Genomic DNA, 13,737 nt, shown 5'->3' on the forward strand with positions numbered 1-13,737 from the left:
AGCCTCTGAATGCAGCTGGATCCTTTTTCTCTGAGAAGGGCACGGGAGGGACAGGCAGTGGGGGATGCTGCCCCATCAGCCCACGGTGGGTGGTGATGGCCAATAGCCATTTGCACTCTCTCCGAGGGGCTCCTGAGAACACCAGAGCTTGGGAAGTTGAGAAGCAGTGGTGGGAGCAAAGCCTCCACCATCTCCCTGTGGCTCCCGGGGCAAAACCCAGTACTTAGCAGCTGTGCCTCGGCCTCCTTAGCTGGGAACTGGACGATGCCCTTGCTGGGCAGGGCCAGGCTGAGGCTGGGGACAGACAGATGCTCCAGAAACGTGGGTGACGGAGGAACTGATTTCAGGGTAGGTTCAAGGCAAATCCCACACTCCCTGGGGTTCGCACTCTTAGCTGAGAGACACAGGTCACAGCGAGGTGCTCCCCGGGGGCGCTGAGTGCTCACAGATGCTCCCTGCTGTGGGGCTGAGAGGCGGCCGCACACGCCTCCCTGAGCTGCCAGAGACTGCAGTCAGCAGGGCTGCTGGTATCATGCCGACAGCCTAGGAACGGGGGGACTTGAACTCACAGTCCAGGCGCCTGTAGGGCAGACACTCTTAAACCACGGCATCTTCTGATGGGCCATTTGGGGGCACAAGATTAATTTTTGGAGCCGCATCTAAGCCGTGCTCAGGGCCTTCTCCCTGCTCCCTACTCAGAGGTGACTCCTGGTGGTGCTGAGATTTGCACGAGGTCAAACATAACCACGCGCCAGGCAAGCTCTGCTCCTCCTAGACCATCTTCCCAGCCCTCATCTTTTGCTTTTCTTCTTCATCTGTATCCATTTTGTGTGCATACTCAGCCCTGCAATTTGACACGTGGCTTTAAATTGGAGCCTCTTAGCTGATAGAAGGTCGCCGGGTTTTGGGGGGTTGGTTAGTTTGGGTTGGGGCAGTGCTCACTCCTGGTGGGCTCTGGGGAATCATCCGGGGTGCTGGAGATTGAACCCAGGTGGGCAGCATGCAAAAGGAGCCCCCTACCTGCTTTACTACCACCTCAGCCCCCAAGTGGTGCTTTTAGTGGGTCTGCAGGCACCTCTGCGAACAGAGAGAGGTGGGGCTCTTGTCCGGAGCCCGCGGCATCCTGAACCTAACAGTTTTGCATGGAGGAAGGAATTCTGGGTTCCTCGTGGTCTGCTGTTACCAGCGTTACTATGAACCTGACAGTGTTACGTCTCCCAGGTGCCCGCTAATTGCCAGGCCTGGGGACCACAGTGTGGGGAGAGCAGGCATGAGCCAGGGAGAGGGATGGGAAGGGGTAAAGTCAGGTCCTAGCAGGTGCGGGGCTAGGCAGGAGGAAGGAAGAGGCTTGTCTCTGAAGCAATGCAGAGGCCCGGGGCATGCCGGGCCAGGACGCTGGGGGTGCAGGAAAGGGCTGCCTCGCCTCATGCCCAGGGTGAGGGTGAAGTGGTCAGAGCTGTGGCTGCAGAGCGCTCTGGGCACCGGGTGGTGCCATCAGCACATGCCTGTGGACTATGGTTAGGACCATGACAGAAAGGTGTGGCGAGGGCCAGACAGACTGTACAGCAGGGAAGGTGGGAACGGTCAACATTTCTGGGAACAGGGGATTTCCCTTGGGAAACTCCCAGGACTCTGACATTTTTGGAGAAAAAAAAAGATGTAGCTCATCATTTAGCAAAAATTAGGGGTTTTCTAAACCATTGCTTTTCAACCGTTTCTTTTCTTTCTTTCTTTCTTTCTTTCTTTTTATTTATTTATTTATTTATTTTTTGCTTTTTAGATCACACCTGGTGATGCCCAGGGGTTCATCCTGGCTCTGCTCTCAGGAATTGCTCCTGGTGGTGCTCAGGGGACCATATGGGATGTTGGGGATTGAATCCGGGTTGGCCGCATGCAAGGCAAATGCCCTACCCGCTGTGCTATTGCTCCAACCCCACCTTTTCTATAACTTATGGACCATAACTGATGAGAGTTTGAAAACCATGATTCTTTTTTTTTTTTTGGATGGGGGAGAGGGGCACACCTGGTGGTGCTCAGAGGTTACTCCTAGCTCTGCACTCAGGAATCTCACCTGGTGGTACACAGGGACCACATAGGATGCTGGAGATTAAACCCGGGTTGGCTCCATGCAATGCAAATGCCCTACTCCAGTCCCAGAAGATCTTTCCCTGGAACATTCTAGAATCACCAGAACCTGGTCCTGGCCAATGCCCAGGAAGTCAGACTCTCGCAGGGATGCTCAGACATCAATAATTTTGTTTGTGACCTTATAGGAATCTTACAGGTAGCCCTGATCAATAACTAGTCTCTTACATGGATCACTCCTGTGAAATTGAGAGGACCTGGAACGAGTCCGTTGTTCCCCCCCACTTCCCACCTGTCCCCCAGGCCACACCAGGCAGTATTCAAGGCTTACTCCTGGTTCTTTGCTCAGGGCACCCTCGGGTTGCCAGGTACAAACCCAGGCTGGCCACTTCAAGGTGAATGCCTTACCCACTGTACTACCACTCCGACTCCCAGGAAGGAGTCTGAGTGGTTTTCTGTATCATCTTCTTTGGCTTTTCCCTCCCTATTCCAACCTGCCCACCCTACTGCATCTGCATCAAATTTCTGCTCCTGCAAATAATTCATCAAATCTGAACATGAAATGCTCAAATAGGATATGCTTTACAGTCTAGGATTTTTCCAATGATTTAATTATCCAATTACTGGAGCTGGCTGCCAAGCACAAAAGATTTCATTCAAGTTTCACAATTTTATAGCACAGTTCAAAGAACATTTGAATTTCTAATTCAATTTTCGTTCTTTTGAGACAATTCCACACAGTTGCATGTATCGCTAATGATAGCCCCATTATTGGGCTCATAATCACTTTGGGGGCCACGCTGCACTTTGGTGTATAACGCAGACGCAGGAGGGGGACTGGGGCCAAGATCACTTAATTATTCCAAACAGTTGTTTTCTACTGACTCCCCTGACTGGGGAGATGGAGGCTGGAGGGAGGCAATTGAGCTGGTCGGTGCCACGGGCAACGCAAAGACAGGTGGAGATGAGGGGAGCCAGTGAGGAAATGCTGGCTTGCCCTTCCCTTCTCTCCTTAAGGTCACACACAGCAGGGGAACAGGGTAGCGGGCAGAGAGGGTGCCTGAGTTGCATTCAGCCAATCCAAGTTCGACCCCCGGCATGCCATACTGTCCCCTGTCCACCACGGGAGTGATTTCACAGCAGGAGAAACTCCCGAGTGCTGCTGGGCACGGCCCCAGAAGTCTGCACAAACCAGAGCTTCTCTGTTCTTTAGGGGGCAATAAGGAATGCGCATTCTGTCAAAAGGAGAAACCCCAGACCCTGGGCAAAGGGCCTCTGGGGAAGACACAGGTTGAGGCTCAATAACTGCTATTCAAACTGTTAACTTTAACCGCCAGGAGGGCCACCAGCACCCATGCCTCGGGATCTAATCTGCCACCACCCAGCAGATGCCAGATGCGGATCCTAAAGCAGCTTCACACCTACCTTCACACCCGTGCCCTGCTGACGGCAGCAAGCGCTTGCCTACAAACTGTCTATGGAAACGTTATTTTTCTTGCCAGGATCCAAGGAGGACTGCACGATTTCCATTTCTGGCATTTTTGGGTCATACCCAGTAATGCTCAGGGGTTAATCCTGGCTCTGCACTCAGGAATTATTCCTGCTGGTGTTTGGGGGACCATATGGGATGCCAGGGATCAAACCCAGATTGGCTGCACGCAAGGCAAACGCCCTCCCCGCAGTACTATCACTCTAGCCAGCATTTCAGAATGCAGTTAACTAGCAGCTAATTATCTAAAACCAATCCTTTCGGGTTGCCTTCTAATTCAATCAGGCTCAGAGCTGGTGGGGGTAGGGAGTGCAGTCAGTGAGAGGGGGTGGGACACCCCTTCCTCCTCCACTTTTCTTCAGTCCCTGCCTGGACACCATGTGGATCTCTGACTTTGTCCACTCTGCACGCTTCAGCTTACTGCCAAGTGGCTTTAGAGTTGCAAAGTGAGTTGAAGCAAATGCAAAAGAGTGTGTGTGGGGGGATCGGGGAGGACACTTTGCAGAAGACAGGACACAGGAGAGGATTGAAATGACCTCCTTGGAATAGTTGGATACTGCCTGCAAGACAGCTGCCTGCCGGGACCCAAGGACGGAGCAGAGCCAGCAGGTCCATCGGTTACAGGCAGGTGTCTAAAGCGTTGATTTTCCTGGTAGCGAGGACACAAAGGGGTATTTTCTCCTGCACATTAACCAAGGGATGGAAAACACAGGGTCTCAAGTCCTCCGTGCGGCTTAAAGCTCTTTCCTTCCTGGAGCGCTCCAGCTCTGCAGGGGACATCTATGGAGCACACACCGCTGGCCCCTGGGAGGATTGGCCCAGTAGCAACGCTCAGATGAGGCACTTCTCTAAGCTGGCGAGAATGGCTAGGGTGCGCAGAAACCAGTGAGCCACACTGCCTCGTGCCCAGCCTGCTACCAAGGCAGATGCAGCACCCAGACCCGCTCAGATGCATGAAAGACACACAGCTCAGTTCCTCTTGCCCCAGAACCACGAAAGATGGAGCACACGGAGCACACGATTCTGCCCGGTCGGACTTATGGGGTTTGTGAACCCAGTTCAGAGGCCCTTTAGATCCCCTTTGGGGGATCCGTTTCCTGATAGCAGAGATGGGAAGGAAGAGAGGCCTGAGCACATGGTCCAAAGCAAACGCTGATGGTTCTCTCCACAGTCCTCCAGGATGGTCCCTTTCCTGAGGAATCGTTGCTTGAGTCTCACCTTAGATTTCTAAGGACATCCCGGTCACCTCTACTTTTGCACACTTTCACTGGAAAGGAGCGAGCACTGTGGCTGGGAGCAGGAAGGGTGAGTTTGAACTGGCTGCGAAAATGCTCCACGGGGCATCCCTCCTTTTAGCCTGTCTTGGTAAGGACAGATGTGGGAGGTTTTATCCCCCGCCTGCGTAAGAGTCTGAAGATGCAGCTGGGAATATGCAGTGGCTACCGCGGAAGGCTCTAGAGGATGTGGCGTGTTGTATCCTGAGAGTCTGTGAGCCCTGAGGACTAGGGGGTGGAGTGGAACTGGGGAAGTGAGTTGAGTCTGCTGCAGTGTGGACTGCAGGCAGGAGGTCCAGGTCGGAGCTCGGGCACCACCTGGTCTCCCAAGTGTCACCCAGGAGAGCTGCTGCTGAGCATTATGACCACCCCCTCCCCCAGCAGGCTGAGGACCGGGGCTGTACCTGGAGCTGTCGCATCTGCTGGAGCTGGAGTCGGAGCTCGGCCACGCTGCGGCGCATGTGGAGCAGGCTGGCGTGCAGGGCCGGGGTGCTGCTGGGAGTCCCTGCGGACTCCTGGGCGCCCAGCATCTTCCCTGCAGAAACCGGGGGCGTTCCTATGAGAAAGAGCAGCAGGATGTCTGAGTCCTCAGTGGCGAGTCCCCCTGACACACAGCCCTGGTCCCTCTAAGCAACGTGTTTCCTTCTCCAGGAATTCTTAATTAAAGCAAAATAATGCTCTCCAGAGCTTTTGGTACTTTTTGTATTTGAAGACCTGTAAAGTGCCTAGCTCAAATTTTATAATAGAAATAAAAGGTTAAAAAGTCTGGGACTGAGGCTGGAGAGAGAGTACAGTGGGGAGGGGTGCCCGGCATCCCATAGGGTCCCCAAGTACTGCTAGGAGTGATTCCTGAATGCAGAGCCCAGAATAACCCCTGAGCATTGCCTGGTGTGGCCCCCTTTATCTCCCCAAAATAAAAACTAAAAAAAATTGCAGCTAACACAGGGCACTTACATGACTTTCTCACAGGCAGATATACCCAAGAACATGCATTCAATTCTGGGCAGAGGTTCAGTGGATCTTTGAGGAGAAGCAGATGAGAACAGTTCCACCCCTAAATGTTTGTGTCTCCAAACCAAAGGAAGCAGGATTTCTGCACGTTAGCGAAAAGGCCAGATGCAAATATTCCCTGGGAGAGCAATCCTGGGAAGGCAGCAGAAACTCCTTCTGCAGCATTTTCTAGCTGCCATAAACGTTTGCTCAAGGTTCACTTCAGTAATCTTTGTGTAGTTCCTAAGTCCATTTGGAGTGGGTGTACTTGGGTCAAGTTTGCTTTAAAATGACTCAGAAAGGATCCCAAGTAGCACTAACAGGACCAGCAAGGCGGAAGAATCAAAAGGAGGAAAAAAAGATGCTATTTCACATTTTTGGGGGGTTGATGGGACACACCCACTGGTGCTCAGGGCTTACTCCTGGATCTGTGCTCAGGGATCACTCCTGATTGTGCTTGAGGCAAGTGCCTTAAGCCCGTGTACTATTTATTTATCTGGTCCCCATTTCACTGGTAAGATAATGCAGTTCGATGGTTCCACTCTTTAGGGTAAATCTCTCTCTCTCTCTTTCTCTCTCTCTCTCTCTCTCTGACTTTCTCTCTACCACCTCCTCTCTCTCCCTGTCTGTCTCCCTCTCTTTGTTATACACATACACACACACACACACACACACACACACACACACACACACACACACGGGCTGTTCAGATCTTTCTTGCAAGAAACAGCACTGTGGGATGTTTTCAACAATGGGCCATGCAGGCCTTGGAGGACGGAGCCCTACAGCTGCATTGCTTGCCTGGGATGTGGCCTCTTTCCACCCTGGGTTAGCACCCAAGGGAACCTTTCCTTCCCCAGGACACACAGCCCTGCTAAAGCCACGGCAGATGTGTTGCCATGGGCTCCAGGTGGCATGCCAGGGCTAGGGAGTGCCCGACAGTGGCCTCTTACACGCTCGGCTTCAGAGCCCCACAGCACACAAGCTCCTCTTCCAGCTCGGGCTCTCACAGCTGCACTTGCAGAACTCAGGGAATGAATAAAAATGCACTTTAAGACCAAGGGGCAGGGAAGGCAGCTTAGAGCGCTGGTACATGCTTTGCAAACAGGAGACCCAGGTTCGCCCCCACCGAGTGGTCCTCTGAGCACCACTGGAGCAACCCCAAGCACCATACTAGGAATAGCCTTGGAGCACTGCAGGGTGTGGCTCCCAAACCAAACAAAAAGTTACAAAGAACCACACAGAGCGAGAGGATTCTGAAGTTATTGTTAGGAGCAGCCGCTTTTATCATTGCTAGTCACGGCTTGGATCAAATTCTGGCTGAAGCACCTGGCCTCGCCCTGATGGACCGCTTGCTCTTATCTCCACAGAGGGGCAAGAGCTGCCACCCCATAATTATTCAAAACAATATTCTCCAGTGTAAAGGCACTTGGGAAAAGGTCATTGGTCAGAATTAACATAGCAAGCTCCATGACCAGTATCCTGAGTTCACAGTCTGCACACACTCACATACTCACAATCATATACACAATCACACACTCACAAACTCACACAATCACTCATTCACACACACTCTCACAGGCTCTCTCTCTCTCTCCCAACATCCTTTGTATGAATGATACCATCAAGGTACTTCTCTGGTGAAAATAAACAAATTCAATCACAACTGACCTCAACCAAGTATATCCTTTTCTCTGTTTTGTTTAGAGGCCACACCTGGCAGTGCTCAGGGCTTACTCCTAGCTCTGTGCTCAGGGATCACTCCTGCCAATGCTCAAGGGAACATATGTGGTTCAAACCAGGGTCAGCCACCTGCAACACCAGTGCCTCAATTCTGGCACCATCTCTCTGGTCCTATCTATATCTTCATGTATTATTATTAAATGCCAATTTAGTAACATGAATACATCCTGCTGAAAAAGATTGGCCTGGGGATGGTCAGGCAAGTGTGACCGTTACTAGTCTGGTAGCTGACACCTTCCGATGAGGGCTGTGTGTGTGTTAAAAGACAGAATACACGGGCAGTGCCCTCTGTTTTAGCCACAGTGAATAAAACGCTCTGAAAGGAGCAGGAAGTTGGGTGTTGCCCTTTTTCATTTTCCCTTGGCCAAACAAGCTCCTCGACTCTATTTGTCTACTGGACTGGGCTCACAGTTCTCGCCTTGCAGCTTACTTCCTAGAATTCTGGAGGATTCATCTATTTTGCAAACTCACAAGGCTGCTATGGCAACAACAGCCCGGGGGACCAGATCTTGCCCCAACACATTAGAACAACAAAGACCAAACCCGCCAGAGATTCTGGGGGCAATGGGTGGGCGCAGACCCAAGGCTGCTTTGCTGATGGCAAATCCTCTCGTTTGTTCTGGAAACTACCAACAGGAGCCCAGGGCTCCTGGATGGCTGGTCCCTTTGGAATGATCCATTGGGAATGATCGTCGGGAAAATGACATCCCAAGGAAATGACACTTGCTCCTTCCTCACCACGCCCCCACCCCCAATTCACCTAAAGGTTTTTTTTTTGGGGGGGGTCACACCCGGCAATGCTCAGGGGTTACTCCTGGTTCATGCACTCAGGAATTACTCTTGGTGGTGCTCGGGGGACCATATGGGATGCTGGGAATCGAACCTGGGTCAGCTGTGAGCCAGGCAAATGCCCTCCCCGCTGTGCTATTGCTCCAGCCCCCGTTAAAGGTTTAAAACAAAGAGATGCAACCACCCACAAAGCTTGAAAGGAATGAGGGACTGTAAACACAAAAGGAGATAAAATACTCAGAGGGGCTGTGGTATGTCATCTGCACATGTGTCACGTGTGTCCATGTGCTCAGTTTCATTTGGAAAATGGAAATTATGACGGCAGCTGTCTAATGAGGCTGCATCAGTTCCTGAGTTCTTGCATCCAACGCGTCTGGTAGAAGGGCCAGAGAGACAGTACCGAGGACAGGGCTCTTGCTTGCACACGGCAGATCTGGGTTCGACCCATGGCACTCCACAGCACTCCCCGAGGCTGCCAGGAGTGACCCTGGAGTGCAGAGCCAGGAATAAGCACTGAGCATCTCTGGATGTGGCCTCAAAAGCAGAAACACAAAACCTGAAATGCCTGGTATAGCAGAAACGCTCATGGTTCCTGGACTGGCATTATTGCTGATATTATCATCACCACTGTTTCACTGCAAATGGAAAAGAAATAAAAGGAAAACACAGGGGCCGAGGAGATGGCATAGGAAATAAGGCACTTGCCTTATGCACCGTGACCCTGCTTTGACCCCCACCATCATACACACTCCCCAGAGCACCACCCAAGTGATCTCTGAGGGCAGAGCCAGGAGTGGGACCTGAACACAGGGGAGTGTGGCTCCAAAACTGAAAGAAAATCAAAGGAGAACACAGAAACAGCATGTACTGTTATAGCAACACTGTTGAAAATGTATCATTTCCAGAACCGGATCCAGAGGAACCAAGCTGAGGTGTTCAGTAGGTTTCTTTATTTCTGTCAACTTTATTGGTCACAACTGACATATAATATTTTCAGGGAGGCCGTGTCTGGCTTCACCACACGGATACAGCAGCGTACTAGCCACAGCATAGACACCTGTTGGCTAGTGCATCCTTCATGTCACTTAATTTCCAGTTTCTCTCTGCTGTGCTTCGAGAACATCTAAGAACATCGAAGATTCTCTTGGAAACCCTCAAGCATCTGGTCGAGTATCATTAAAATATAATCGCTGTGCTGGCCAGTAGGTCCCAGCACCTATTTCTTTTCTAGCTCAAAGTCTCTGCCTTTGGACCAACTTCTCATCATGCCTCTCATCCTCAGCTCTATTCCTCTTCATTCCATCCTGTTTTTTCTAGTTCAGTACGCTCCTCTGGTACCCCCTCCCATCTTAAGTTCTGATTAGATCCAAATGTCCCCTAAATAAACTGGCAACTTTCTTCTTTTGTTTGGGGGCCACACTCAGCGGTGCTCAGGGCTTCATCCTGGCTCTGTGCTCAGGGATCACTCCTGGCAAGGCACATGAACAGAGATTCAAATTGGGGTCAGTCACAAGCGCTTCTGAGACAAGTCTAGCAATTTCCACGAGATAATGAGCTGGCTGTAGCCAAGGTCCTGATTGATGGGTTTGTAAACCAACAAACCCAGTGAGGAGTGGGCACAAGTTATCAGAGCTTGTGTGGAACCCTGACTGCACAGTTTTGGTTTTCAGTGGCCTCCCCAAACTCAGGGATCCCCCTAAACTTGCCACATGCCTCTGGTAAAATTCAGTAGCCCAACATGAAAACCTGGTACCTGTGGCTTTGATTTTTAGGCCACACCTGGTGGTGCTCAGGGCTTACTCCTAGCTCTGTACACAGGGATCACTCCTGGGGGCACTGAGGGTGCCAAGGATTGAATCCAGGTCGACCGGGTACCAGGCAAGTGCCCTATACGCTGTACTACTGCTCGGGCCCCTGAATCTCTAGTTTTGAAAGAGGCCTGCTTTGGACCCAAGTACCCACTCTGCAGGGTAAGAAAGACATCAAACACACCAGGATGTTAGTCACCGCCCACTGGGAAAACAACTGGAGCCCCTTGAGGGACTTGGGGGGTAAGGAGATCTGACACTTCAAAGCAGGCCCGATCAAGCCCCAAATCCACTTGGACTTAATGGTGGGGACTCCCTCTTTCATCTCCTCCCGTCTATGTCTACACTGCTGTCGCCGAGATCCTGCCCGGGACAGAACCTTTCAATGTCTTTGCTTTTTGCTTTGCGTAATACCCAGAGTCATTCCCCCGCCATCTACACAGGCTTATCTCTATTCCTGTCGGCTCTTCCCCTTCCTCTCCCTTCACTGGCCTATATGCAATTCCTCCTCTGGCCTCTGTTTAAATTACTTCCTCAGGGAAATGTTCTTGGTTTGGGCCAGACCTGCTGGCTAACCATACATCCTGCACTTTTCCTTTCTACTAGGAAAATCTAATTTTCTTGCCGCCCTACATTGGTATTTCCCCCGCAGGATTCAGGGAGGGCCGAGTTAACCACCAGCCTTGCCCAATACCAGGCCCTTGTGGGACAAGTGGCCACATCATGGATAAGGGAGAGAATCCGTGATAGGTGGGAGGTTGGGAGTGTCAGGGTTGCTCGAGAAGCCTCGGGAATCACACCAGGAGGGAGTCAGGGAGAGGCCAAGCATTTCTGAAACAAGCCAAGCTGGCAGGCTCCACACTTACCTGTGCTCTCTGTGTGGTGCTTACTGGCTGCGGTTTTCATCATTTTCTCACTGAATGGAAGAAAAAAGGAGTCAGCAAAACAGTTTCCAAAAGGCCATTCACTATTCTAAGTAATTAGCAGTGGCTGAGGATGGAATGAAGCGATGTGGCAGTGGTGGTGGTGGTGGTGGTGGTGGCAGCAACAGCGCCACTAGTGGCTGGGATGGGAAAGGCTTCCAGGGGCTCTGCCACTGCAGATGGAATGTGTCTGGGGAGCATGTGGGATGCTCAGATGGTGACGGATGGGGATGTAGACACTGCATGGTGGTCCATGAAGCCCCATGCACTGAGAAACACATTCCCTCTTCTTGGGCCAAAGTGTTACCTTCAACCAAGAATTGCCGGAAGGAAAACAAACAAAAAAACAAACAACCACCCTCAACAAACCATGATTCATAGAGGCGAATATTTCCAGCTTGAAATGATACAAGAGAACGGGTTTGAATGAATGATCTTAATGGTTAACAGGAAACATACTGACTGGTCTTTAAAATTGGTTTCTTTGCTTCTTTTTACCTAGACGCATCTTTGCTATTACTTGTAATGGGCCCTTTAAAAAGTGCAGACTGAACCAGGCCAGTTAAACTGGCAATCTGTCTCTCCATGGCTTGCATCCTCTCTCTGTAAAACAAGAGAATTGTTTGTTAACGCTATATTGACTCTCAGACTGGTTTTGCTAGGTGAGCAATCATCGAGGGCTATAAAAGGTATCACCTCACTGGCTGCCAAAGTTCAACCCACCTGCCCACGGAACCTGAAGCGGAACCTGAAGCGCCTGAAAGTCCTTGAGGGGCTCAAGACTGGATGGGCAGATTTTCACGTTACCCCAGGGGTCTCCGGGAAAAGCCACCGCACCAGCCAGCAAAGGCTCCTGCTCTCAGGGAAACAGAGAACGCTGCCTTGCAAGCTGTTGGCATTTCCTGGGCCTCGGGGCCTTTCTGCTCTGTTTTTACGGTTTTATCTCCAGCACTGTTCAAGGCTGGCCCATAGCTCAGAGGGGACCTAACCTTCTTGGCTGGGAAGAAACTGCCTGATTTTGGTGTAAAGTGATGCAGGGGTGTGTGTGTGTGTGTGTGTGTGTGTGTGTGTGTGTGACTTGTTTTAAATGCCAGGATCATCCATCAACTTGGGACCAACATGTGACGGACAACTGATAACAGAGGTAGAGGAAGTGCCGTGTAATGTCAGAGGGACTTTAATCCAGGGGTTTTTGGAGGATGAGGCAAACAATCGAGTAACACTAACAGGAAATGGAATTATGTCCAATGGAAGGACACGCTGCGACTCTCTGAGCCACACTCAGCTCTGCTCGGGAATCCTGCCACACTCAGTTCTCACTTGCGGGGCTTCTGAAACAGGCTCAAATTCTGGGAGCTGAGACAGTTAATTCCAACACATGACTAAAGTGACATCATAGCCCAATGACCTTCCTGACAAAGCATGTCACATTCATCACCGGAAGTGAGTTTAGTCACACTCACTCGTAGATGGTTGGAGACATAGCACAAGGGTTAATGGGCTTGCCCTGCATGTGGGTGGCCCCGCGTCGACCCCCAGCATCGTTGGTCCCTCCAGCACCACTAGGTGCAGCTCGGAGGCCCCCCTTACCCCTCAGGCACTACAGGGCCTGAGCAGCCCTGCATCCTCAAACCCTCACACTGAGCTCACCAGGAGGGGTTCACAGCTCCCCTGGGCACTACCTCACAATGGAGGACGGGATGAATAGTATGGGCACCTGGCTAACAGGATGCCATATCAGCAGATGTCCTAGCGTGACCCCTGGGGCAGAGAAGCAAGTTCCGTATTCACTGTAGGGCCCATCCCATGGCCCCCTTGTAGGGAAAATGGTGGTTCCTGAGCTACAGGCAGCATCTCAAGCCCGCTGGCTTCTATACACAAGCCAATGCCTGGGTGGATCCTGAGGGGGGAAGCTCGTGGCGGTGTGGTCTGTCCTCTCACTCGAAAAATACAAGTGATTTGGACGTGTTGACAAAAGTACTTGAACCTCATGGAAATTCTCACAATGTTTTTAAGGACAATTTCTCAGGGGACATGTTCATGAATAGCTTTTTCTCCTGTGATTCTGGACTTTCCGTGGGCTACTGTGGGAGTAGTTGGAGCCTGTGTGGTACCTGAGATGGTATCTGGGTCTCCGGCACGCAAAGCATTCGCTCAGCCCTCTCACGGATCTCTGCCCTCACGCTCAACTCTGACCTTCCATCCTGCATTTGGTGCAGAGCCCTGAGTGCCATCCGGAGCACTGTGCCTTAGGACACAGCGTGGAGCTTCAAGCTTCAGGTCCCACGCATTTCTTCAGTTGAATATTTTCTCTTTGTTACTTTGGTCCACAGTTTCAACCCCTGATTTGCAAATTCCAGGCATTCTCTTTAGTAATCTGATCCAGGTTCTTATCTCTGGTACCACATGGGCTCCCACATACCCCCCACAATAAGCCCTGAGAACAGCCCAGAAACACAAGAGAAAAAGCTATTCCTGGACAGTTTCTGCAAAAAACTGTCCTTGAAGACATTCTGAGAATTTCCATTAAGTTCAAGGACTTCAAGTTCAACATGTCCAAATCACTTCTATTTTTCTAATTTTTGTTCGATCGGCGCAGAAAGCAATCTCAAACCCGACATCTCTAGGAAGCGACC

General features: G+C 51.2%; 1 protein-coding gene across 11 annotated transcripts in view; it reads right to left on the reverse strand.

The window, feature by feature from the left end:
• The window catches only part of KIAA1217 (KIAA1217 ortholog), a 735,067-nt gene that overhangs the window by 31,091 nt on the left and 690,239 nt on the right, over nucleotides 1-13,737 (reverse strand). For 9 of the 11 annotated variants that reach the window (XM_055117899.1, XM_004605356.2, XM_055117898.1 and 6 more), the window contains 3 exons: nucleotides 11,600-11,704; nucleotides 11,045-11,094; nucleotides 5,253-5,404 (listed from right to left, as the gene is read on the reverse strand). In XM_055117899.1, the coding sequence (XP_054973874.1) occupies nucleotides 5,253-5,404; nucleotides 11,045-11,094; nucleotides 11,600-11,704 (307 nt within the window). The remainder of the gene's footprint in view (nucleotides 1-5,252; nucleotides 5,405-11,044; nucleotides 11,095-11,599; nucleotides 11,705-13,737) is intronic. The other 2 variants (XM_012932016.2, XM_055117905.1) reach the window with 1 other exon arrangement.

This window comes from Sorex araneus, chromosome 9 (genome assembly GCF_027595985.1).
Source record: "Sorex araneus isolate mSorAra2 chromosome 9, mSorAra2.pri, whole genome shotgun sequence".
Lineage (NCBI taxonomy): Eukaryota > Metazoa > Chordata > Mammalia > Eulipotyphla > Soricidae > Sorex > Sorex araneus.